At 43.7% G+C, this 27,345-nt stretch overlaps 1 protein-coding gene across 1 annotated transcript in view; it reads right to left on the bottom strand.

Moving 5' to 3' along the window:
• Window positions 1–27,345, bottom strand: part of ZFAT (zinc finger and AT-hook domain containing) — a 985,201-nt gene that overhangs the window by 447,625 nt on the left and 510,231 nt on the right. The window contains exons 8-9 of the mRNA XM_078686715.1: window positions 20,743–20,827; window positions 13,420–13,569 (exon numbers count right to left, since the gene is read on the bottom strand). Coding sequence (XP_078542841.1) covers window positions 13,420–13,569; window positions 20,743–20,827 — 235 coding nt within the window. The remainder of the gene's footprint in view (window positions 1–13,419; window positions 13,570–20,742; window positions 20,828–27,345) is intronic.

The following is a 27,345-nucleotide window of genomic DNA, read 5'->3' as shown; positions in this document are numbered from 1 at the left end:
CCCATGCATTCCTATGGGCTTTGAAGCCCATAGGATTGATTGGGCATATACCGGTCGGTATTTACCACATCGGAAAATACCGACTGTCACAAGGGTGCAGGGGGTGTCACTTTGACACCCTCTGGCACCCCCAAAAGAGGCTCGGGTGCCATGTGGCAGGCATACCTGCCCTAAGGGCAGGTCTGCCTGTCATATGGCATAGGTGTGCATGCACACATGTGCATGCACACCAGAAACGGTATTTTACCATCAAGTAGTATTTGATGGTAAAATACCGATGTTGTACTGCTTGTGGGACTCAGAAGAGTCCCACCTACATACCAATTGTCCGGAATCAGTAATGATACCGACTCGGTATTTTACATACTCGGTAAATTTACCTACCGGTAAATTTACCGAGTCTGTAAATTACAGGGACCTACATGTCAAATTGCTTTTACCGGGTGGTAACGGCCGAATTCGGCCGTTACCACCCGGTAAAAGCCTACCTACATCTGGCCCTTAGTTTTTTAAACAGTATTTCCTGGCAGATACAAATATTTCCTGAACATTTTCCCCTTATGAATTATCTTCCAGGATGCAGACTGGTTCCAAAAACATTGCCCTGACAACAGATCTTCAGCACTACCAGGTAACGACATGAGACTGTTGCTACAACTCCTTCCTCGGACATTACAACAATAGCGCCAAGCCCAATAGATAAGTGTGAAGAGGAACCAAGAGAGCAACTACAACAACAGGTGAAGCAAAAACATGCTTGAATATCTTAGAATCTTATTATAAATTACAGCACTAACACTTCAAGGAAGCAGGGAGGGCAGTGAGGAATCTGCTGGAAGTTAATGTATTAACAGTAAATAATGTTACTGAAGGTAAGCACATGTTTCTTCTGATGGGCTAATCTTCCAGCGGATTCCTCACCTTATGAATGAGCCACAAGGCAATACCTTCTTGGGAGGTGAGATCCAGTAGGGTCCTCTAAATCAAAAATATCATGCAACACAGCTTGGACAAAGTACCTGTCACTGCATGCCACAGACATGAGGCAGAAGTGCTTGGCAAAAGTATGCAAAGATAACCATGCTGCTGTTGAGAACAAATCAGCAACCAGTGGAATGGGAAAGAATGACCTCCATAGGCTCTCTCTTGGCAAAGACATTGAATATCTTGAGACACAGGAGCAACAATGCGCTTAGTCACCATCTTGCCCTTAGCTACAGAGAAGCCCACAAAGAGCTGATCAGCCACTCTGTTCTGATAAGTGCAGTCATTGTAGTCAGAGACCACACATGTAGCGTCAAACATATGGGGTTGTTTCTTCTTGTTGAGTGGATGTGGACGAGGGAAGAAATCTGGAAGTGTAATATACTGAGCCATATTAAACATGGAAGCCATCTTGGTTAAGAATTAGGGGCAGGTGCAAAGAACCAACTTAGTCTGGTGGATAACTTTGAAAGGTGTACAAACTGGTAGGGCCAAAAGTTCTATGACCTTACGAGGTGAAGTTATTGCCACCAACAAGGCTGAGAAGTAAAACTTGGCAACTGTGTATCAGCTCAAACTGGGTTGTCATCAAGAAAATTCAAATCGGTTCAAATCCCAATGGGGAGTTATGAACGAAGGTAAAGGAAATAAGTAAAGCAAACCATTAGACAACGTGGCATTAGTGATTGATTAGGCAGGCACATAAAGGCAGACACAGCCGCCAGATTGTACGTAACTTTAGCCACTCATAGACCCTGCTGTGAAAGGAACTACACTATTTGCATGTTGGAAAGGCTAGATTTAAAGGAGTTTCTGCATAGATGGATATGGTAGTGAGCTTTCTGAGTGACCATATGGCTTATTTAGGAAGGCAAAGGGACACCAACTGGCATGACTCAATATCTACACATGCAACCACAGCGCTAGGGAGTTGGGTTGAAGGACTGGAACATCCTTTTGCAAGAGCAGATGTGCTATAGATGGGAGGGGAAAGGGCGACCATGAGCCAATAGAATATAATACAAGATTCTCTTCGTAAACTTTAGGGCTGTGAATCAGCTGAACAGATCTTCCCTCACCTTCTGCAGTACATTTGACAGAAGCAGGGTTGACATAAACAAGTACAGCAGGCCCTGAGACCAATAGAACACAAGGGCATAACCAAGAGAACCATTCAGAGGAAAGTGTATGGAACAAAACTGAGGATACTTCCTCTTTTGGGCCTTGGTGAAGAGATCCATGAGTGCAACGCCCATCAGGAGATGATCACCACCATCATTATGGGCTATAACTCCCACGTGGCCCTTCAGCAAGAGGCGATTGACAGAATCCACCCTCATAATGAGGGCACCTGACAAGTGAGTCACTATCAGGAAGATTCTCCGATGCCGTGCTTGCTTCCAAAAATGAATCACCTCAAAACACAGGGTCCACAATACCCTATTGATATAATGAATAGTAGTGGTGTCAGCTGACAGAATCTTAATGTTGCTCCCAGAGATGGAAGAGAGAAATGCCTTAATGGTAAGGTGGACCGCCTGCAGCTGTAGTACATTTATAAGCAAAAGCTGCTCTAATGCGGATCATAGGTCCTGTGCTGTCATACTGCTTAGATGGAAACCACAGCTCACCAAGGAGGTGTCTGTGCCACAGGAGCCTGAGCCTGCAGGAGGCTGAAAGGTCAACACACCAAAAGGATGGAGTAATCCAACCACCAGTGCAGATCTGGATGAAAAGAATGGGTAATCGTGCATGGACTCTAAGACTCTCCTGATGCTGGTGTCATTATGACCTCAGACATCATTGTAGGGACCTCATTTTCCATCTAGCATGCAGCACCAACTGGATGCATGAGGCGTTGAGGCCAAGCAGATGCAAAAAATGCAGAAAGAGGAAGTCAAAAATCTCACAGTCAACTCCTGATAAACTGTGTTTCTCTAAGGAGGAGGAAAGACTTGTAAATGTGTTGCATTCAGTACTGAAATCAAGAAGGTGAGCCTCTGTGTAGTTAAGAGGTGAGATTCTTGGGCACTGATGATCAAGCCAAAATCATGTAAGAAAGTAATTGAATCCTGAATGTATTCCTTGACCAGCGCAAGTGACTTCGCTTTCAGTAGCCAGTGGTCCAACAAAAGAAACAAACGGACTCCTAATCGATGTAGTGAAGTGGACACATCCACCAGCAGTTTTGTAAAGATAGTGGAGTGAAGGCTAATACACACAGCAGAATTGTGAATACTGCTGTAATTTCACCACAACCGTCAGGAACGACCTCTAGGCAGGAAGAATTGGAAAATGGAAAAAAGATTTCCCTAATATGCAAGGATGTCAACCAGTGTCTCCTACTCAGGGCCAGTATGACCTGGTTCAGAGATAGCATCTTGCACTTTTCCTATTGAATGAACAAGTTCTGAAGGTGAATATCCAGGATGAGTCTAAGACCTCTGTCCATCATGAGGACCAAAAAGTAAAGGCAATATAATCATATGAACTTTTCTTCCAAAGACACCACCGCTATGGCCCATTTATTTTACAGGTCAAGTATTTCTATCTCCAGAATTAAGGTGTGTGCCTCACAGCACGTTCTGGAGGAAGAATGGTAGTCAAGAGGTAGGGCTAGGGAGGGACAAGAGGGTAAGGCATTGCCCTTGCAGATCAGCTAGAGAATAATGCCCTCCACAGGAAGATGATGATGTGGTGGGAAGAGGAAGTCAGAGTGGTTTCACAGCAGTACGGTGGGTAGTGGATGGTGGAGACTTTATCTGATGCTGCTGGTGTCGTCCCCTACAATCACCCCTGTCCCGTTAGGGTGAAAAGGTTGTATCTGCTGTACCACCCTGGACTAGCTACCAATCTTCCTACATTGGTGGTGAAACTGTTGCATTAGGAAGTCAAGATCCAGGGTGCGAGTTTTGGCACTACTGTTTTAGATGAACAACGAGGAAAAATTGGTTTTCTTTCTGAACAGCTGCTCACCATCAAAGGACATGTCCATGAATATGGTTTAACATTGCCAGCAAATCCAGCTGAATACATGCAAATGTGCCAATGTAGCATGAAAACTGAACTAATAGATTGAGATACGCTGTCCGCAGAGTCCAGGCCACCCTTCAAGATCTGCTTGGATAAACCCAAGCCATCGTTGACAAAGAATGCAAAAAGCTTGTTCATGTGTTCTGGTTAAGCTGGTCACTGTAAGTCTTGCCAATTTCCACGAGGCAAGAACATACCAAGCCAGAAAGAAGATGGAATTAAAGGTGCACATGGCCAGACTGCCAGAAGCAAAGACTTTTCAGCCCATACAGTCACGTTTCTTTGACTCTTTAGTAGGATGAGTCATGGGAAAAGCATTTATGCTCTGCTTCTAGGAGGACATTTGAACAAAGATTTACAGTGGCAGGTGCGAGATCAAGAAGAGATCACTAGAAGAAGACCAATGGAACTTGTTATGTATCGACCGCAGTGCATGATAAAGGTTTCTTGCATGCAGCCATGACAGGAATCAACTGGCTGTCATTGAAAGGTAGCAAGGGTTCCACTACTGAGGAGGAGAGTTGCTAGATCTCTGATAGAATGTTAGATTTTGCCTCTGAAGAGGGCAAAGTAAATTCAAAGGCATAAGCTGATTTACCTAATACTGTTGGGAAATATGACACTCCCCTAATGAACGGGCAGGGAGGTAGGAGATATTGAATTTTAATGAAGTGTTCAAGTCACAAACATTTTGTAAGTCTAGATATAAGCTAGCATCAGTATTATAATTGGAAAGAAGGTTATCAGCCTCTAATAACCCTTTGCGAGTGCTTCAAAGTCAGAGCTGAAAATCTCCTCCGTCGTGGCAAATCTTTCAGCCCTACAGAGGTGCTATGCCAAGGGTACATCATTCATATGTGGCTTACCACAGCACAAATAACGTCTTACAGTGTCAATTGCTCCAAGCACTGTCATCAAAAAGTTACCCCCAAGACCATCAATCTACTGATATCTAGCTTGAAAAAAAAAACAAATTGTTTCTCCGAACGTCAGTGACTTGACTTATTCTGATTTCAGAAATGCTTCAAAGGTGTACACAAAATTAGTTTGCGCCAATAGAATTAACCATAACAGTGATCTTGAAATAAATAAGTTGTCATGTTTCTTATTCCATTCATTTTTTTAATCACGTATAAATAAAACATGCAATGTTTTATACACCTTCAAAAAGGGTTACACTTATGACCACATTGATTTGGAGCAAGACATGTTCAAACCGAAAAAAATAATACATCACATTAATCAATAAACATACAAAAGGAATTGATCATAAAACATAAACAGACAGATTTAATTGTCAAGTGTCCTACACTATCATATTACTGGGGCAAGTCTCAATTTACACCTTCTTGTTTGCGGTCCAAACCAATACTGCTTGGCCCTATTTTGAAAGGTGGTCCGAGTGTTGCTTGTTATACACATGAGATAGTGAATTTCATCACTGGTAATACACATATTTATGCGCAAATTTATACATTGAATGATAGCTCTTGGCCACGCTCTTCGAAACGCCGCCGCTTTTCGACCTTCACGGTCGGCCGCTGATGTGTTTAAAAGAAGGTCTTCCTCAGGGCTGTGAACTTTGTGGACACGTAAAGGCAGCTGATTTCTGTTATATTTCCAGAAGATCTGGAATCTTCTTTTGTTGATAGGTCACTCCGTATTTTGATTCAGCGTGTCGCCCTTTAGCCAGGGTGGTTTTTTGGCACATCCAAAGGTTTTTTTGTGTTTTTTTTAGCAAAGGGTCCTTACATTTGGAAGCTCAGCTATTATCTCGTGGAACTGTTTCACCTTATCAGCGTGTTCCTCGTTAGCGTGCCATTCTTGCCTCGGAGAAACCGCTCCAAGCACAGCATCATAGTCAGCTCTATGGGCAGCATCTGAGTCAGTACTAAAATAGGCTCTAACCAAACAGAGGATGACCACGTGGCAGGCATCCATTTCTTCTTAGGCACTGGGGATGAAGTCTGTGGAGGCAGGCTGTTGGGAGGCATCAAGACTGCAGTGAATGAGGTCGCCAGGAATGTGCTCCCTCTTGTAGAGCAGGACCAGTATAGGGTTTGGTTTTCCTGAAAAGTCCGAGTTGCCAGAAAACTCTCTTTGCTATTGTTCTGATCTTGGTGGTCTTACTGGGATCTCAGACCAGGGGGATTCACTTGATTTTTTTGCACTGGATGCCACTGACCTGGGGACATGAGAGAAGGCAGGTAGAGGGCAACTAGGATGGTGGGTGCAGAAAGGGGTTGGGGCCAACTAGGATAGCTTGCTATCTTATTTAAGCCGTGAAGAACATTTGTATTCTAGGATGGTCATTTGTCAAAACTGGAGAAGTATAAATGAGATACGAGTCACTTTGAGGGAATTCTGGATACTGTTGGGAGAAAGGGAGCGGCCAACTGGTATGACATGAGACATGAGGGGGGTATGAGGATGATTAAATCAATGGGGCAACGGTAACAACCTTGAGGGGGATGCCAGACTGCATCTATCTGAACTGGCTAGATCAGAGACTAAAAAAAACAATGGGAGAGGTAGGGAAATACAGGAACACTCTCTTGATCCCCAATAATATGACAATAAACAAAAGAAGAGAGGTTAATGTCTCTTGTAAGCCACTTAGATGGAGCCAAAAGACTCGAGGAGTTCACACCCTATTTGGGTTTGAAAAGAAAGCCCTCACACACCGACCTAGTCAGTGTCATGCTTCATCATCGGGCCCCACCGAAGAGACCTAATGCCTCTTCGGTGTGCTGCGACGCCAGGAGACTGCGGAGCTGGTATTGTGTGATGGGTGTGTTGAGGGGTTAAATTAAACTTAAAAGTGTCTAAAGGGTATCTAAAAAAAAAAAAAGTTTATTAATGATCCCTAGGACACAATAAAAAGAGTTCTATGTGTCTGAATTGTAAAGCCAAAGGTAATGGATGGTTTAATTCAGAAATAACTTAGTCAACATGTTTCAGCCTTAGTGTTGGTTTAATTTTACCTAGGCATTCATCAGGACAATGTTAAACCCCGGCGGTATGGACTCTCTAATCGTCCACCCTACCTGGGGGCGTGAAAGTGAAAATGAAAAAAATGTTTAAAGTGCATAAAAATTGGAAGAGCAAATGCTCATTCCGAAAAATCACTCCTAGTTATGGAGTGTCTTGGCACCTGTGGAACAAGAAGACGGACAAACATATAAGACAAACAAACAATTATTTGTAAAGCTATGCCATAGCGCCTTTCTGTTCAGGGTGCTCTGAGTAAGTGGCAGCAAATGTGTTCCCAGACTAACTACTAGAATTAAACACCATCCGCATACCCTCTAGGGATGATAAATCTAGTTCTGGGAAGTGTAGTGACGATAGTGATTTAAAAAAGCCGTGAATGGCTTGCAGGGGATTAAAATCACGTGGTGTAGGTGTTTCAGAGGATCAATGGACAAAGAGTCAGTGACCCACACACATAAGTTTGATATAAAGGAACATATCTCACTTTAAAGTTAGGCGCTATCTGCACCATGGGTCTCAGGAGGGGGGTTGGAGTGTCCCTGGCACATCCTAAGGATAGAGAAAATAGGCTAGAAACATTCGGAATCGCGTTCAACTTAGCTTCATTGCGTGGTTTTTGTCCGATCATCATTGCAGCATTACTCACGCCCTCAGCACTCGCAGCCCGCTTGTACACCTCGTACTTCCTCAACCGGACCCCGACGATGGAGAACGGGGCCGGTGGGGACGTTTAAAAAGGCTGTGTAACGTTGTTGGCGCTCTTCCGGGTGGGCGTGGCTGCACCCGAGCGAGGCCGGGGTGTGCTTCCCCGCGGGCGGGGTTTGATGAAAACGAGGCTTGGTGCGCTCGTTTCCGTGTGGGATATTACATTGTGTCTCCAAAGGGAGGCTTGAATCAATGGGCCAATCAGTGATTTCGAGGATGTAAACACAAGACGGCATGAAACAATCAAATGCCTCTTGGCTGTTCGAAATAAATTCGATTTTATCATGAATGGAAGTGATTTTGTCTGGGCTTCATTAATTTTGGTTCAGATCTGCAAATATCAGTGTAAGTGGGAGCGCAGAGTAAACATAATATTCACTGATCGGTAGTGTATATTCATAAGGATCCAAGGTCCATTTGTAATATTCAACAGCAGAATGTTAATTTATAGTAACAGAGATTTATGTTGTGCGCTACTGATCAGACGGGTCTTTTGGGTACTCATTTCTCAAAAATTTCTCTTTTTTTGAAAAAAAAAAATTTGAAAGATTTTTTAGGAATTGTTCATGACCTAGTGTTCATTAATATGCGGGGGTCTATCAGTTTAGTACTGTATTCCACGGAATATCATCATTGAGCCCAATGATGTTGGTACCTAGACGGTACACCCACCGCTGTTCTTTCTCAAAGAGCCTGCTAGTGATGTTTGTGGTACCAGTGATTTTTTCAATTATTGTCCATTTCATATCATTTGGAGTATGGTTATGTTCCAAATAGTGTCGGCTCAGTTTAGTTGTTGCTTTTTTGCATCGGATATTACTCCGATGCTCACCAATGCGCTGTTTCACTTTTCTTGTTGTCATTCCGATGTAACGTAAGGAACAGGGACACGTTATTAAGTATATCACATTGTTTGAGTTGCAGTTGGTGTGTGCAACTTGTGTCCAGATTTTTCCTGTTTCCAATGAAAGTGATTTTGAAGTTTCTGTTAGGTGACATATGCTACAGTCTGAGCAGGGATAATGCCCTGTAATGGGGGGAAGGCCCCATGCTGTAATGACTGAGGGTGTCTGAGGGTCATTCTTCTGTTTCGGGCGGGTGTGAACCAGGGCATCTCTTAAGCTCCGGCCTTTTTTGAAAGAAAACATGGGTTTTTCCCAGTCTTTTTTTGCTGATTTTATGATACTCCAATGCTTGTTTATGGTTTTTTTCATATAGTTTGACAGCCCATTGAATGTTGTCACACAAGTGAGTGGTACCAGGTCTTGGCTGTTGGTTTTTTCTTCTAGCAAGACTTCTCTCGGCTGATTTCTAGCTCTCTTAAAGCCCTTGTTAAGGATTGCAGGAGGATATCCTCTGTCTTTTAGTTTTTCAGTTAGACTAGAGGCTTGTTCCTTGAAGTCAGTAATGCTACTACAATTACGCCAGGGTAAGGCACTGGACTCAATTGAATGGAAATATCAAACACCGAAAAAATTCATTATTGATTGTGCAACAATAGCACTCAAAGAGAATTTTTTCTCTTTCAAGGACAAGTTGTTCCTTCAATGCTCAGGGACTTCGATGGGTAGTACCTTTGCCCCAAGTGTGGCTGGGCTATATGTGGCGGAGTTTGAAGCCCAACACATCCTTCCCCCAACTGCGAAATTTGGCTCGTCAATGCTTTTGTGGAAACGTTACATTGACGACATCCTGCTGTTATGGATAGGCAGTGAGAGTAATCTGGAAGCCTTTCTGATGTGGATCAATACCCTAGACAACAATTTAAGATTTACCAACACCACAAGTAAAACTGACATTGTCTTCCTGGATGTACTAATTACGATATCTGGTACTTGTCTAACCACCAAAACTCATCACAAACCAACAGCAAAGAACAATCTATTAGAGTTTAGCAGCTTTCATCCGCGCCCCCTAAAAGAGAACCTGCCTTATGGGCAATACCTTAGGTTAAGGCGTAATTGTAGTAGCATTACTGACTTCAAGGAACAAGCCTCTAGTCTAACTGAAAAACTAAAAGACAGAGGATATCCTCCTGCAATCCTTAACAAGGGCTTTAAGAGAGCTAGAAATCAGCCGAGAGAAGTCTTGCTAGAAGAAAAAACCAACAGCCAAGACCTGGTACCACTCACTTGTGTGACAACATTCAATGGGCTGTCAAACTATATGAAAAAAACCATAAACAAGCATTGGAGTATCATAAAATCAGCAAAAAAAGACTGGGAAAAACCCATGTTTTCTTTCAAAAAAGGCCGGAGCTTAAGAGATGCCCTGGTTCACACCCGCCCGAAACAGAAGAATGACCCTCAGACACCCTCAGTCACTACAGCATGGGGCCTTCCCCCCATTACAGGGCATTATCCCTGCTCAGACTGTAGCATATGTCACCTAACAGAAACCTCAAAATCACTTTCATTAGAAACAGGAAAAATCTGGACACAAGTTGCACACACCAACTGCAACTCAAACAATGTGATATACTTAATAACGTGTCCCTGTTCCTTACGTTACATCGGAATGACAACAAGAAAAGTGAAACAGCGCATTGGTGAGCATCGGAGTAATATCCGATGCAAAAAAGCAACAACTAAACTGAGCCGACACTATTTGGAACATAACCATACTCCAAATGATATGAAATGGACAATAATTGAAAAAATCACTGGTACCACAAACATCACTAGCAGGCTCTTTGAGAAAGAACAGCGGTGGGTGTACCGTCTAGGTACCAACATCATTGGGCTCAATGATGATATTCCGTGGAATACAGTACTAAACTGATAGACCCCCGCATATTAATGAACACTAGGTCATGAACAATTCCTAAAAAATCTTTCAAAATTTTTTTTTTCAAAAAAAGAGAAATTTATGAGAAATGAGTACCCAAAAGACCCGTCTGATCAGTAGCGCACAACATAAATCTCTGTTACTATAAATTAACATTCTGCTGTTGAATATTACAAATGGACCTTGGATCCTTATGAATATACACTACCGATCAGTGAATATTATGTTTACTCTGCGCTCCCACTTACACTGATATTTGCAGATCTGAACCAAAATTAATGAAGCCCAGACAAAATCACTTCCATTCATGATAAAATCGAATTTATTTCGAACAGCCAAGAGGCATTTGATTGTTTCATGCCGTCTTGTGTTTACATCCTCGAAATCACTGATTGGCCCATTGATTCAAGCCTCCCTTTGGAGACACAATGTAATATCCCACACGGAAACGAGCGCACCAAGCCTCGTTTTCATCAAACCCCGCCCGCGGGGAAGCACACCCCGGCCTCGCTCGGGTGCAGCCACGCCCACCCGGAAGAGCGCCAACAACGTTACGCAGCCTTTTTAAACGTCCCCACCGGCCCCGTTCTCCATCGTCGGGGTCCGGTTGAGGAAGTACGAGGTGTATAAGCGGGCTGCGAGTGCTGAGGGCGTGAGTAATGCTGCAATGATGATCGGACAAAAACCACGCAATGAAGCTAAGTTGAACGCGATTCCGAATGTTTCTAGCCTATTTTCTCTATCCTTAGGATGTGCCAGGGACACTCCAACCCCCCTCCTGAGACCCATGGTGCAGATAGCGCCTAACTTTAAAGTGAGATATGTTCCTTTATATCAAACTTATGTGTGTGGGTCACTGACTCTTTGTCCATTGATCCTCTGAAACACCTACACCACGTGATTTTAATCCCCTGCAAGCCATTCACGGCTTTTTTAAATCACTATCGTCACTACACTTCCCAGAACTAGATTTATCATCCCTAGAGGGTATGCGGATGGTGTTTAATTCTAGTAGTTAGTCTGGGAACACATTTGCTGCCACTTACTCGGAGCACCCTGAACAGAAAGGCGCTATGGCATAGCTTTACAAATAATTGTTTGTTTGTCTTATATGTCTGTCCGTCTTCTTGTTCCACAGGTGCCAAGACACTCCATAACTAGGAGTGATTTTTCGGAATGAGCATTTGCTCTTCCAATTTTTATGCACTTTAAACATTTTTTTCATTTTCACTTTCACGCCCCCAGGTAGGGTGGACGATTAGAGAGTCCATACCGCCGGGGTTTAACATTGTCCTGATGAATGCCTAGGTAAAATTAAACCAACACTAAGGCTGAAACATGTTGACTAAGTTATTTCTGAATTAAACCATCCATTACCTTTGGCTTTACAATTCAGACACATAGAACTCTTTTTATTGTGTCCTAGGGATCATTAATAAACTTTTTTTTTTTTAGATACCCTTTAGACACTTTTAAGTTTAATTTAACCCCTCAACACACCCATCACACAATACCAGCTCCGCAGTCTCCTGGCGTCGCAGCACACCGAAGAGGCATTAGGTCTCTTCGGTGGGGCCCGATGATGAAGCATGACACTGACTAGGTCGGTGTGTGAGGGCTTTCTTTTCAAACCCAAATAGGGTGTGAACTCCTCGAGTCTTTTGGCTCCATCTAAGTGGCTTACAAGAGACATTAACCTCTCTTCTTTAGATCAGAGACTAAGCACCACTTCAATTAAATTTGATGCATGTTAAATATATTTAATTACTTTTGCTTCGATGTAAGAAAAAACTTTATTTGTGAATCATGTATTATTCATCTTTTCATTTCAGTTATCTGAGAAATTATACACGTTTATAATTCATTAGTACACAAAATACATGTATTGTGTTGTGCAGTTGGTCACTGTAGAGAGTACGTTCAATTAGTATTCAGACTGAATTGGTATCAATGAGGAGCCTGAGAAACCTCTCCCGCGATGTCAGCAGTGCATGCTCTAGGGGCTGTGAGTGAAGATAAGCGCATGTGTGGGGACTGAGCATATATAAACTGACAAGTGGGGAGCAGTTGTATTCACTCCTTGAAAGAAAGCCAGACACATATCATGGTGAAAAGGAAGGCAGATGTAGACTCCTCCAAGGAGTATGCATTGCTTGTGATAGCAGGACATGCTTAACCCCTTCAGTGCTAATGACAAGGGTAACTCGTCATGTAGGGCCCATTGATTTCAATGGAAAGTCAATGGACCTACATGCACACCCCTTAGCAGCCAAGTGGTTAAAGGACATATGACAGCCTACAAAATATGACACTAAGTTAATTGATAAAATAACTTAAGTGACCCCTAACATTGGTGATTTATTACTACAAGGCGCGTTCACAGTCCATTGTTTTTACTCACAGTACCACTGCAGGCAAGCAGGGGACAAAAATCGCAGTGTGACCCAAACTGCCAAATCAACTGCCCTTGTGAAAGGAAGCTCAAACAACTTCCGACCAGCTTTGTTTATACAAATTGTTGTAAGTGAAAAAAGTTACACAAGCAAGTGATTTCATTAATTTGAGCTTTTAAGTACTTTCTATGTGAGGAGACATCCCTTAAGATTCCATGGTGATGAAGGAGCCACGAATGAGAAAAACCAGAATATTTATAGCACACTTCACCAATCTCACTACCTCTCAGTGCTCAAGTGGGAGGCAGGGCGATGGGCGAGGGCTCCCACTGCTGAACCTGGGGCATAAAGATGGCTTCCTGAAATGGTGTGTTTCTAGAATCTCTGTCAGCACTTATTGAGAGGTGTAGAGATAGAAAACAGGACCATTTTGTTCACATATTTGGTGAATAGGGGAGTATAAATACTTTTTTTTAAAACAGGATTGGGAGCATAAAACAGGATTGGGAGCATATGATGTTACCTTCATGGGCCCAGATGTGACGTTGGAGGTCTGATCCATTCTTCACAAAATAAAAGTCACAATAGGGGCACTTTGCCGCTCGCTTTCCTATAAGGCCCTTTAGCTGAACTCTCTTCCCAATGATCTCGGATATTGTACTGGAAGCAACCTCTGCAGCAAATACAAAGAAAAGCTTATCACTGGGACAGTTACTGATAGTGCTCACATAAAATGTACAGTCAAAAGGGAAAGATGTACAGTGCATGGACTGCGAGTATCAAGAAAAACATGTTGTGTAGTTCCTAAATAACCTATACAGGATCTGCACGATTGGATACCATAAACTGTGGGATTGGTGGCAGACTGATTACGTGCACCCCCACCAGGTATGTTAGCCTGTCTGTATCAGCTAGCTCACAGTGCCACTAGAATCTCCGCTTATCGGGGAGAGAATAGTTCTTGGGAACCTCAGAACATGATAACCCTGATCCCTCTGAATTGTAGAAACAATGTACTACCTGTCACTCAGTCACTCGTGCTCACTTAGTTTGTCTCAGAGAGATACACAGAATAAACAGGCTGGGTGTTTTCAATAAGAATTTATTGAACAGTTGTTATTCTAGTGTATAATAGATGAGCTGCAACAACCAATAAACAGTAGCAGAGATATATGATTAGAAGCACTAGGAAAGTGAATGGATGGTATAGCTCTACCATCTTGCAATAATCATGATTACATAAAAGAATATAAAACCACATGATAGAAGGTGCGTACTCCTACGATGCCTCCCTAACTAGATGTACCTAAATGTACCTAGGATCTGAGTAGGTCTTTGGATGCTTGTTTCCAGTCCAGGGAGGACCTGGCTTGGCAGTTCGGGCTGGACTGTTCCCATGGAGCACAGGGTCAAGACTGATTTGCATATGGCTGGGTTCAAACTGGAATGGCATGGTGAGCAAAAAAAAGATGGATTTCGGCCCCGATCTCTGTACTGGGGTGAATGTATGACATTGTTCTGCATTCTGTCCATCACCTGTTGTTTTTGCGTCTGTTAAACATGAAAGCACACATGCATGAGAACTTAACTTAGACATTACACAAAGTAGAATTAAACGCTCATGCTTCGAATATCACATAATACTTGAATGTGGTTGCACTACTGTTACATAGAGTAGAAGTGTATGCTCTCTGTCTTTTACCGCACTTTCTAGGTACTTACTAGCGAACGCTCCCTAGTGACGCTAAGAATTCATGCCCACACATGGTTTTCAATTGCAATCACTATGCGAGGCCCTGAGCCGGCTACCACATAATATTTGAATGTGATTGCACTAGTGTTACATAGAGTAGAATTGTATACTCTTGGTCGTTTACTGCACTCTCGAGTCACTTATTTGCGAACGCTCGCCAGTGACACTAGGAATTCACGCCCACATGTTTTTTCAATTGCATTCACTATGCAAGGTCCTGATCCTGATACTCCTCTTCCACAGATACCCTGGCCATCGTGCCCTGCAGATTAAGGCTGAGGTCCCCGGCCTTCATTAAGTGAGTATCCATGCACCCCTTGCATTTGGGCGACACGTCAGTGCCCACACAGTCTCTCTGATACACAACTCATTATTTATTTCAGACTGTCCAGCCCCACCACACTTCTGTCTTGAGAAAGACCCGCTGTGACCACCCACTGGGGCACATCAGGGTCGAAACGTCGATGCTATTCATAGGTCCAGTACCACCAGGATTCCAATAGGAAGAATAGGAATCTTTGGATCCAAATCAGTGTCTGGCCATCCTAAAACACCTGTGTATATATTTGTATATAGGAATTTGTTCGCACTGTATATATTCTTCAGCCATTGGGCCCTTTTGCACAGATGTCACTCAATTGCACTTTAATATTGATTCCGACAGTGCATTTGTGCTATGTATGTAAACACTGAATGAAGCAATTCTGTTATAAATGCATAGTGCAATTTTTTGACTTCATGACTTATTTGTTGAGTACCTATTTCTAGAGCTGTGTTTATTGGAGAGCGTTAGTCTTGGATTGCCTTATTAGCATTGTTAAATCATTTGTGTTTTACACATCAGAACCACTTTTTCTTAAACCATTAATTACCCAGGTTCTGAGGGACACAGGGTTACCCCTTTTCTTTAAACTACCAGCCTTATAAGTGTTTTACCAAGCAAACCTGCTTGCTCTCTCAAGATAGAGAAGCTGGTCCCCCAAAGACTACCATGCGCGCCAGAGGTAATAGTGGAAATTCCTTTGGCACGCCAACAGGAGATGGGTCTGGGCCATACTTTGGTCCCCTGGCACAGCCACCATCCTCAAGAATGCATAATGGAGTACTCTGTCAGGCTAGGGACAATCGCTGTAGTGTACGTCACCAGACCTTCACCAGAGACCGTGGTACCAGTGCCCTGGGTTGAGCAAACTGTTTAAAATCAATTGCATCTCGAGTTTGCCTGCACTTTTATTCCTGATGCAAAGGTTATCTACCCGTTTTGTGACCAAACATGAGTTTTCCTCTGGCCCCCAAAGACAAGAGAAAAACACTCTCAGAATCTTGCAAGCTACCTCCTGGCTCCCAAAACAATTCTTTCAAACTCAGTTTGCAATAAGTCATCCCCAGATAGACCTTATGAACTACATTTAGTAACTTCCCTCTAATCGCTCTTGGTGATACCATTTTATCTGCCCTGAGTAATTGGTCCCCTTCAAGAGACAGTTGTAACTCATTTTAGCCACATTTCTCTCACCAGACCATCCTAAAATAGTTAACTGTTTTACACTATTCAATAAAATGTCATCCTCTAGCTCCTTGACACAGTTTTCTTCCCAAATACTATTTTCACAAATCTAATGTATACTGGCAAAAAAGCATTCCAATTATTTTTCCATACCTCCTCCTTTGCTTGACTCTACCTCTACAGGCTATAAAGACATGTAGTTGGCTCTTCTATTTACTTCCTGATACAAGTTCAGTTTCAATATTATATTTCAATAATGTAGTGCTAAGCTGTTGCGTTAGAAGAATAATGATTTGAACAACTTATAATGAATAAAAGGGGCATATGATCAGCCCTAAGCATGAACTTCTCCCATATAAATAGTTCTTAAAACTATTCACAGCCCACACACACATCAATTCCAATCACTGAATACATGTTCCTACTTCTTTGAGAACTTTAAATGCAAACCACCCCCATTGCCTCCACTCTGTGCGACCACTGCTCCAATTCTATGGTCACTAGCATCTGCTGTAATGCAAACGTTCCTGCTCAGTTTAAACAGCCTGCTGAGAATAGGTGCAGTACTCAACTTTTTTCCAAGGCCTGGTCTTATTTCACGTTCCACTGAAAAACTCCTTTTTGGGTAATCTTGATAAAGGTTCCACTGTATCAGCACATTTACGAATTATTTGCACACAGAATTTGTGGTAAACTCAGAAAAGACATTACATTTTCTTTGCTCCTTGTTTTGTGTGCACTGTCTGCTGCTTTTATGAAACTGTCTCTAGGGCTACCTCTGTCAGGTTTCAACATGTGCGCCAAATAATCCACCTGCTTTGTTGTAAAAACACACATGGGTCTTTCTTCAGCCTTAAAGCATTGTGCATCAATATTTTCAACTCAGCTCTCGCCCTGCCACCATGTTCTCTCCCACCTGTCCATTCCGAAAATGAGAATATCACCATGAAAAACTAAGAACCCTTGCTTACCTTTAAATAAATTAAACACACTATTTTGGTATACTGAGGCAGCTGAAGTCACTCCAAAAGAAACTCAAAAAAATGTTACACATCTTCAAGTAATATAACTTCCGCTAATGGAATTTTATGATATACCACCTCAAATCTCGTTTGGGAAAAGTGTCCTCTGTGTACTGATGATATCTTAGCTTCAATTCTTGGTACGGGGTGCCCAACCACCAACACCACCTTATTTATACCTCTGAGACACACACAGAACAAGGTCATTTGACCCCCCCTCTTTTTTCTAACTACAAAGGGATTTTTCTATTGTCTCAATTACTTTCTCATTGCACATTTTCTCAACTTATGCTTAACTGGTACCTCTCCCTCTTTTAATTTTATGGTATGTACAATACCTTTTAATTACTCAAACTCCTCATCAATCATTCTTGTAGTACGTTTTCTAAATTTCCCAGCTTTGCATCGACAGAGTTGATCAGCACCTGCTTCTTTCACCGATCCATCAACACATATCTCCAAACTCATCATCTCTCTCCAATATGACCTGCACCTCTCGCCCTAATTGCAAGACCATGTCTAACATCCATTGGTGCCACAGGCCTAAGATATCAGGACCCTGGTCTGGGACATAGATTTCTACCTTTATAGTACTACTCTTGTAATAAATAATCGTCCAAAAATAGCCATCCAAATCAAACGTATTCTCTATATGCTGAAGGTGTAACATTAAACAGCTCCTGTACATAATTATATCACACTATCAAATGTAGTTTGGAGCACAATACCCTAGTACAGGTATGTATTTACTGGCTGCATCGCCCAACAATGCAAGTCACTGGGACCAGCCCACTGAAATCACAAAGGTAGTGAGACCCCTCTTGGTCGCAAGCATAGCCCTATGAGACTCCCAAAAACTCCTGTAACCACAGGCGTACGTTTGCATCCTCTGGAGGAATGTTGCAGGGCATATCGGTCCACCTCAACCCATGCCTTTTTAGCTACCAAGCTTGCCTACGGCAAAGGGGTGACCCCTCTTTCCTCCAGGAGGAGGAGGAGATAACATTCATCCTGTGAAATGAGACAATAGCAGAGGCGCTGGATGCCTCAGTCAAGAGAGCAGTGACTCATGTGCTGGTGCCTCGGGAGAAGAAACTAATGCAATGGGCCTTCACATTCTCGGAATACCTCAACTGGAGTGAAGACTAAGGAGGACCTTTGGGGCCTATAGAACCTCTAAAGCTTTACAGCCATGTGCCAAAAAAGGTACAAACTAAAATCAACAGACTAAGTCTCCCTTGATGATGCCTTTGACAGGCTAAAAAGGGCTGTCCTGGCTAGAGAAGTTCCTCCTCCGGTGTACCAACCACATGGGGACCTAGGGGCCCATCCACTCATGACACCTTGGGAGATTCCTCACTTCCCCTACACCAGGAGGGCTATGACATGGCAGACGATTCACCAGGAGACTTCAAGTCAGAGGGTTTGACCCAACCCATGGCACGCAAGCTCAAGTTCCAAAGGGGACCTGTCTCCCACCAGTGAGCAAATCCACCATTTCCCACTGAAATGGTGAACGCAAAGGACATCTACCATTCACAGTCCACTAAGTGGGCGCCAGCAGGTAAGCTGGCTTCCTATGTGGCATCCTGTCTCGATAAACCTTCAGACAAGGAGGTCAGGAATTGACTCACAGTCAAATGCCCCCACTCCACACTAGAAAGTAAAGTCTCCCTAACCTCCCAGCTAAATTTTAACCAAGCATGTAAGTGACTTTAAGAAGGATATTGATTGATCACGGTGTTCCTGAAAAGATAAGCAACTAGATATGGCCGGTCCACTAACCAAGATATTGGACATTGCGGAAGAAGCTAATAATATCCCTGTCAGGCTGGGCTAAGCGAGCCATAATTTTAATGGGGAACGCTAAATGTGCTATCTCCAAGGAATGCTATGGTTCACTTCTCATTAAAGTGGATCCAAAATTGGAAAATTTGGCCTCCTCTGAGACCACAGAGCCATGTTTCACCCTCAAGATGGGTAACACATCGACGGTGAGATATATAAAACACCTGTGAAGAACGAAGTCAAAGATTTTCACAGAGAAAGCCAAAGATTTCTTGCACTTCTGCCTGGAGCATCAAGAAGCATTGAAAGCAGAATACGTTTTGGAGAAGAGCAAGTCTCTGGAAACTGGACCGAGTGGCCCTCCAATGACTCAACCAGACATGAGATTCATAATCAGTGGATCTATTTGCATCACAGTTGCATTACTGAATACAAATGTACTTCCACTGCAAGCTGGACCCATGAGCAACAGCTACGGATACCTTCCTTCAGGGCTGGAGCCGGGAGAAGAGATATGCAGGAATATGAGCAATAGGAAAATCTCTAAAGAGCTAGAATCATTAGGGTACTTGGAAGGCCTGTGATAGACAAGGAGTCCGACCTAATATATAAATTCAAATGTTTTTGTTCCTAAATAGGTGATCCCTAAATTTAAAGTAAAGTGTCTCAAACAAATGAAAGTCAATTGGCTTCCGGAAAGGGGATCTGAAAAGAATGAAGAAAAATGAGATGTGATTATCACAGACTTTTCATACAGGGACCACACAATATTATTCTAAGGACAGCTGCTGCAAAGAAAAAGCTGATCATCAGGAATCTAGTATCCTCCTATTCCCAGATTTGTGCCACTTAACAACCGCAAGAATGCAAAGACTTAAAAATTCACACAAATGAGGACTAATGCTCCTTTCTTTGCACTTCTTTATTACGGCTCCATTCTTTGGACCTTTACCCATGTGAAGGCAGCTGCGGCCTTTGTACAGAGTCTCAAAAATGAAGAAAACGCAAGAGAAGGGTCACAGACTGTATCACCTCCCCATTTAGAGATTTGTCTTTTCAGATGTTTTTAACTCTTGAATCAATTGCAGTTGCAGTTTAGATATTTATAACAAAGTCCATATGAAACACAGATGTCTGCCTTCAATAGGAGATATTTACTCCACACCCCACATTGCCAACCCCATGCAGGACCATATGAATTAGTAAATATATGATAGGTCATCCATTTTATTGAACCATGCCTTTCTACCCTTTGGGAGGTCCACTTGCACCTTTCACCATGATTATGGATGCTACCCAGGGCCAACCTTTGGCCAATCCCGCACATAAATTTGATTTCTTTGGTGTTCTCTTCAGTCTCCACCCCCCTTCATCCAACGTATCCCTTTATGTTATTAATATCACACAGCAGACTGGGATACTTCAGTCATCGCAGCAGGGCGTCATAAATGCATTCCCTTGTGTATAGAGAGGGGTCAATCTAAGGCTTCAAATAGCAGTCCTATCAATGATCGGTCAAGGTTCTTTCATCTGGAGGATCATTTTTTACTACAATCAAATTGTAATATGTATGTTTAATTTCAGCTGGCAGCGGTGGGCTAGAATCATGACAGCGGCGTTGTTTGTGGTACAATAAATTACTGAATAAAGATCAAGTTATATACAAAACAAATGTGATTACATACTCAGAATCATTTTGTTTAACACAGACAGTGAACCACTGAGATAAAACCTGGAATATAATGTATATTTTAAACAATACTTATTTTTCCTCACCTGGATGGTTTGCCTTGATGTGGGATCTTATCAGACGATCATCTGAAAATGATTTCTCACAAATGGGGCAGGAATAACTCTTGTCCTAGCAAATGACAGCAAAGATAATATATATTAACAACAATAGCCATTAAAGTCATGTCATGCAAAAAAGATAGGAAATGCAAGTGAACTCACTGTGAACACCCCTTGGTCGCTGTCGCTTCTGCAACTAAGCTCTAGTTTCATGTTTTGAATAAGAAGCAGACTAGTAGAATACAACATTTAAAAGACCCAAGGAATCTCATACTGCTGTGGCTACTAAAAATACCACCAAGCAAAGGAAATGCCAGCAAAGCAAAATAATATGTAGGAAATTGGGTTACTGGATGGGTGGGCTGAAACACTACTAAAGCAGCCACCACAATTCCTTGCAGGGTGAACTCACAAGCACAGCCCAAATTAACTTATGCTTAACCCTGTGCTTTGCTCGCACAAAAACAGTCAAACTTAAATTAGAGGCAATGTGTAAAGTACTTATGCAGCACCTACACAGTAATACATTGAAAACACAACACAAAGAAAATCCCACGCCAATTTAGGAAAATACAGTAAAATGTAATAAATTAATTGACATTAAAACAACTACAAACCAATCATTAAAACTGGAGACAGGCAGTTTTAAAGCTATAGGTAAAAAATGGTGCCTAAAAGCACAAAGCGTCAACTGTGGTCATATGGTTGCAACATTCCGGGACAAAGTCACAAGTTCAGGCCGACTGTGATGGTGCATGTGACGGGCACAGGGACCAAGTTAGGCCCACAGAACAAAATATCTTAAATCATGGTTGCGGAGGATTGCGAGATCTCGTGCCGACCATGCGTTGTCTAGTGGCGGTTTGCAAGAAACTGTGGGCTGCAATGCAGGATCCTACTTCGGAGATGCATCTTGCAGTCCCGATGAAGCTGTTGATAAGGCCTGCAATGCGAGGTCCTGCGTCATTGTCAAGGATGCCACCGATGAAGGCTTGTGAAGCAAAGTCCTGTGTTGGGAATCCGTCGCATGGCCGGTTCTGAGAAGCAGCGGCTGCGATTCAATGTGAAGTCCTGCTTGGGAGATGCGCATTGGTGGTTCCAGAGTGGAGCTGCAAGGAGATGCGTCGATCTGTAGCAGTTCAGCCCAAAAGAACATAGCTGGGCTGGCAGAGCACATTCAGGTCCACATTCAAGGGTCCAGGACAGGGGTGGCACCATTTGGGGGGCAAGACTCACAGCAGAATGAGTACAGGTGCTGGGTTAAAGGTGGTTGGAGCGTTTTCTGTTCCTGAGGTTTTGATTATGAGGCCATCCAACTAACCCTTGGAGTCACTCTGGTGGTCCTGGGTTCATGATGCAGATATAGTCCTATTAACTCAGGCAGCAGAGCAGCAGAGTAGCAGTCCTTCTTGCAGCAAAGCAGCACAGCAGTCTTTCTGAGTCTTTCACAGGTCCAGAGGTGTAATGAACAGTTGGGTCTGATGGTCCAAATATTTATACTTGGTGCCTGCTTTGAAGTAGGAGGTTTCTACCTCCAAATGTGTTTTAAATCTACTTCCTTCTTGCCCTGTCTCCTACTTGCCTGGGTGCACAAAAGACTACAGTGAAATCATTTGTGAGTGTGCAGAGGCAGAGCCTTTGTGATGTGCAAGTGTAGTAGATGACAGCTCCTCCTCGCTATCAAGTTATAGATGGCCACTCCCCCTTTGTCTCACTGTCTGTGACGCAGGATATAGGCTGCAGGCACCAAATGGGTGGGGCAGGAAATTGCCAACTTTCAAAAGTGGCATTTTCAGATTCATGATTTAAAATCTGACTTTACCATTAAAGAGGGTTTTAAATTACAATTGTTTAGAAACCAAACTCAGAATTCCTACTTGTCCCATTTGAAAGTTATCACCTATTAAATGTAATAAGGTAACCCAATGTTATCCTTTCGAAGAGGTAGGCTATGCAGTAGTGATAAACAAATTGAAGTGTTTCTCACTTCCAGAACATGTAAAAGTTAAAAGTACATGCCAAATATTTTAAATACACTGCACCCTGTCCTATAGGCAATTTTGGGTTTACCCTAGGGGTGACATATGTATCAAAAAGAAAGGTTTAGATCTGGCAAAAGGTTTACTTGGCCAGGTTGAAATAGTAGTTTAAAACTGCACAGAATGGCAGGATTGAGATGTGTTTAAAAGTCTACTTGAGTAGGTGGCACAATTAGTGCTGTGGGCCCACTAGTAGTATTTAATTTACAGGCCCTGGTTACAAGTAGTACCACTTTCCTAGGAACTTAAAAGTAAATTAAAGGTGCCAGTTGGGTCTCAGCTAGTTACCGTGTTTTAGAGGGTGAGCAAATGCACTTCAGCACTGGTCAGTAGAGGTAAAGTGCACCGAATCCTATAGCCAACAAGAACATGATCAGCAAAAATGGAGGTGTAAGGCAAAAGGTTTGGGGGAAGGTCACCCTAAGGCAGACAGGTCTAACAAATTAACATAAAATCTCCATAACAAAAGGCTGTGGAGTATAAAGTTCTGTATTTTGTATAGTTTTTTTAAAAAACATATTTTATTAAATTTTCAGTTTACAATCCATCAATTACGGCATATTGCAGATACACAATACCATAGTACATCGCAATCATCGTACAGTATATTTGCATTATCATGTACAGTACGTATGTGACATATAGATGCAACTATCCCAACCCTCCCTCCCTCCCCCAACTTCGTCTGGCACCAACCACACATAGCACATATGGCAAGGTGTGCTCCTGTCTACTCCAGACTGCACAGAAACATTTCTGTATTTTGTATAGTTGAGGAATACACAGATCAAAGCACTTGTTGGTAGCCTCAGCACATGGAGAAGTGAACAACCTCAATGTTTACTTTAACTATTCTAAGCAGGTACACTCTTGGTGCAGCACTCCCTCCCATACCCTTGACGCGCAGGCACTTGGTGTAACATAGTCTTTATTTTCTAATGTGGCCACACAGTGAATAGGACCTGTGCGTAAGCAAATCCTTCTCATCTTCCTTCATTTTTTTGTTGTTGTTACTTCTCTTTTATTTAATACCACACAAATATCACATTACATTTTGTCCCATCGGGCCCGCGACGCAATGAAAAATGAATCACAGATTACCTTACATATCAAGTAAGTAGCACAGCAGTCTCAATGTTTGCCCATGTGCTCGGCTCCCAAGCGTCACTGCAGGGCATACATCATCATGCATGACACATAGGACAACTCCCACAGATATTAATCATGTACAAAAACAAAACTAACAATTAAAAACTATAATAATAACTTGCCAGCGACATGCAGTCGGGTGGCATTACCTAAAAGAATCCTCAATCAACTGGTAGGGAACAATTATGTGCTTGTATGAAGCCCCCCAAATTGCCTGGGGGTGGGGCATCATCTTATCTAACCAGGAAAGAAGCCAGATACGCACAGAGTATCAGTCAAGAGAGGCTAAATCTATTGAGTTAGGGGCACAATTCAGCTATTTCGATATAACAATTAGGGGGCACTTGGGGAACATGTCTGTCCTCCCGGGCCTACACTTCAGGGCATGGCCCAACCCGCAGTCTGCTCAGTCTTTAGCATACATCATGCTGCCACAGACCGCATAGCAACTCAATCAGCCAGTCAGAGGATAATCCTCCAAGATCATCTCAGAAGCATCGAGGGCCACCATCTCCAGGTCATGCTCCGTATTCTTATCCATGCAAACTGAGTGCAGTCGGCGTTCCTCAGCTACACCCCACTCATGCAGGTCCACCCTCCACTTATCTAGCCGGGGCTAAAGGGTGGGTCCAGTGTATGGCAATACAGCATTTAGCCAGTACGAGTTCCCAGGAGTGCAAATTTATGTTGCATCCGAGTGGGTATTGGGACCATGCTTAAGTCAAGTCAATGAATTTATATAGCGCGCTACATACCCAGAGGGTCTCAAGGCGCTAGAAGAAGGGTGGGGAATTACTTGTCGAATATCCAGGTTTTAAGTTGCTTTCTGAATGCTAGGTGGTTCTGAGTGAGGCGAAGGTGAATGGGAAGTGAGTTCCAGGTTTTAGCCGCCAGGTAGGAGAAGGATCTTCCTCCCATGGTAGTTTTGTTGATGCGGGGTACAGCAGCAAGGGCTTGATTGGAAGAGCGTAGCTGGCGGGAGGGGGTGTAGAAGGAAAGTCGTGTGTTGAGGCATTCGGGTCCAAGTTCGTAAAGTGCTTTGTGTGCGTGGGTTAGGAGGCGGAATGTTATCCTCTTATTGACGGGGAGCCAGTGGAGGTCTTTCAGGTGACCAGAAATGTGGTCTTTACGCGGGATGTCTAGTATGAGTCTGGCTGCTGCGTTCTGGATGTGTTGGAGTTTTTTCTGAAGCTTTGCGGTGGTACCGGCGTATAGGGTGTTTCCGTAGTCCAGGCGGCTTGTAACCAGTGCGTGGGTGACCGTTTTTCTGGTTTCGGTGGGGATCCAGCGAAATGTTTTTTTGAGCATGCGAAGAATGTTCAAGCAGGACGATGAAACGGCGTTGACTTGTCTGGTCATCGAGAGTGAGGAGTCCAGGATGACGCCCAGGTTCCGAGCGTGGTCCGTCGGGATGGGTGCTTTTCCAAGGGCCTCTGGCCACCAAGAGTCGTCCCAGGCGGAGGGGGAGGTACCTAAGATAAAGACTTCTGTTTTGTCTGAATTCAGTTTCAGACGGTTGTGCTTCATCCACTCGGCTACTTCTTTCATTCCTTCCTGTAGGTTGGTTTTGGCGGTGTTAGGGTCTTTGGTGAGTGAGAGGATCAGTTGAGTGTCATCAGCGTAGGAGATGATGTTGAGGTTGTGTTGGCGTGCGATGGTCGCGAGGGGGCTCATGTATACGTTGAAGAGGGTGGGGCTGAGTGAAGATCCTTGTGGCACGCCGCAAATGACTTCAGTGGTCTCTGACTTGAATGGTGGGAGGCGGACTCTCTGAGTTCTTCCGGCAAGGAACGAGGTGATCCATTCCAGTGCTTTTCCTTGGATTCCGATGTTTCTGAGGCGTTGTAACAGGGTGCTATGACAGACTGTGTCGAAGGCTGCGGAAAGGTCGAGGAGGATGAGGGCGACTGTTTCTCCATTGTCCAGTAGAGTTCGAATGTCGTCTGTTGCAGCGATGAGTGCGGTCTCAGTGCTGTGTTTGGCTCGGAAGCCGGACTGTGAGGAGTCGAGGGATTTGTTGGTTTCGAGGTAGGCGGGGAGCTGGTTGTTGACAGCTTTCTCGATGACTTTGGCCGGGAATGGAAGGAGCGAGATGGGGCGGTAGTTTTTGAGTTCAGTGGGGTCAGCTGTGGGTTTTTTCAGCAGGGCGCTGAGTTCGGCATGTTTCCAGCTTTCCAGGAAGGTGGCGTTGTTGAGGGAGCAGTTGATGACGTCTCGGAGGTGTGGTGCTATGATGGAGTTTGCTTTGTTGAAGATGTGGTGAGGGCATGGGTCTGTGGGGGATCCTGAGTGGATGGAGTTCATCAGGCGGATGGTGTCCTCAGTGGAGATTGGGTTCCAGTCATTAAGGATGTTCAAGGGGGGTGGAGGTACAGCAGAAGGTTGTGTGGGTTGGTCTCCGGGTTGGTTGTCGAAGCTGTTGTGGATGTCTGCGATTTTGTCGTGGAAGAACGAAGCTAGGGAGTCGCAAAGGGTTTGAGAGGGAGAGATGTCGTTGGAGTTGGCATTGGGGTTGGTAAAATCTTTGACGATGTTGAATAATTCCTTGCTGTTGTGGGCGTTGTTGTCTAGTCGGTCTTTGAATGCGGCTTTCTTGGCAGTCCGGATCAGTTGGTGGTGTATGCGGGTGGCGTTTTTGAAGGTGTCCCTGGTGTTGGTGTTTGGGTCTTTTTTCCAGGCCTTCTCAAGGGAGCGACAGAGTTTCTTGGATTTCTTAAGATCATCGTTGAACCAGGAGGCGTTTTTGCTGCCTAGTTTGATTTGACGTTTTTTGAGAGGTGCCAGGTTGTCGGCGCTGTTGGTTAGCCATTGAGTGAGGTTATTGGCTGCTTGGTTGGGGTTTGAGGAGTGGGCAGGGGGGTTTTGAAGAAGCGATGAGGAGATCTGGTCGATGGTGATTTTGTTCCAGTTTCTTCGCAGAGTAGGTTGGGGATGGTTGTGGGTTGTGGTCTTTTTGTAGATAAAGTGAACGCAGCTGTGGTCCGTCCAATGGAGAACTGTGGTGTGACTGAAGGAGATATGTTTGCTGGAGGTGAAGATAGGGTCGAGTGTGTGACCTGCGTAGTGAGTGGGGGTATTAACAAGTTGTTTGAGTCCGAGGTTGGCGAGATTGTCCAGAAGAGTGGTGGTGTTGCTGTCGTTGCTCTTTTCCAGGTGGAAATTGAGGTCTCCCAATAGAATGTAGTCCTCAGAGGGGAGGGCGTGTGGGGTGATAAAGTCAGTGATGTCTTCACTGAATTGTGCCCGGGGTCCTGGTGGCCTGTAGAGGAGGGTGCCTCTGAGTGTGGTCTTGGGGTCGGTGTGGATCTGGAAGTGAAGGTGCTCGGCGCTAGCGAGGTTGACGTCTGAGCTGGTTGAGATGCGGATGGAATTCTTGTGGACGATAGCGATGCCTCCTCCT

Source organism: Lissotriton helveticus, chromosome 4_1, assembly GCF_964261635.1.
Source record: "Lissotriton helveticus chromosome 4_1, aLisHel1.1, whole genome shotgun sequence".
NCBI classification, from domain to species: Eukaryota; Metazoa; Chordata; class Amphibia; order Caudata; family Salamandridae; genus Lissotriton; species Lissotriton helveticus.
This window is presented reverse-complemented; position numbering and strand designations above follow the sequence as displayed.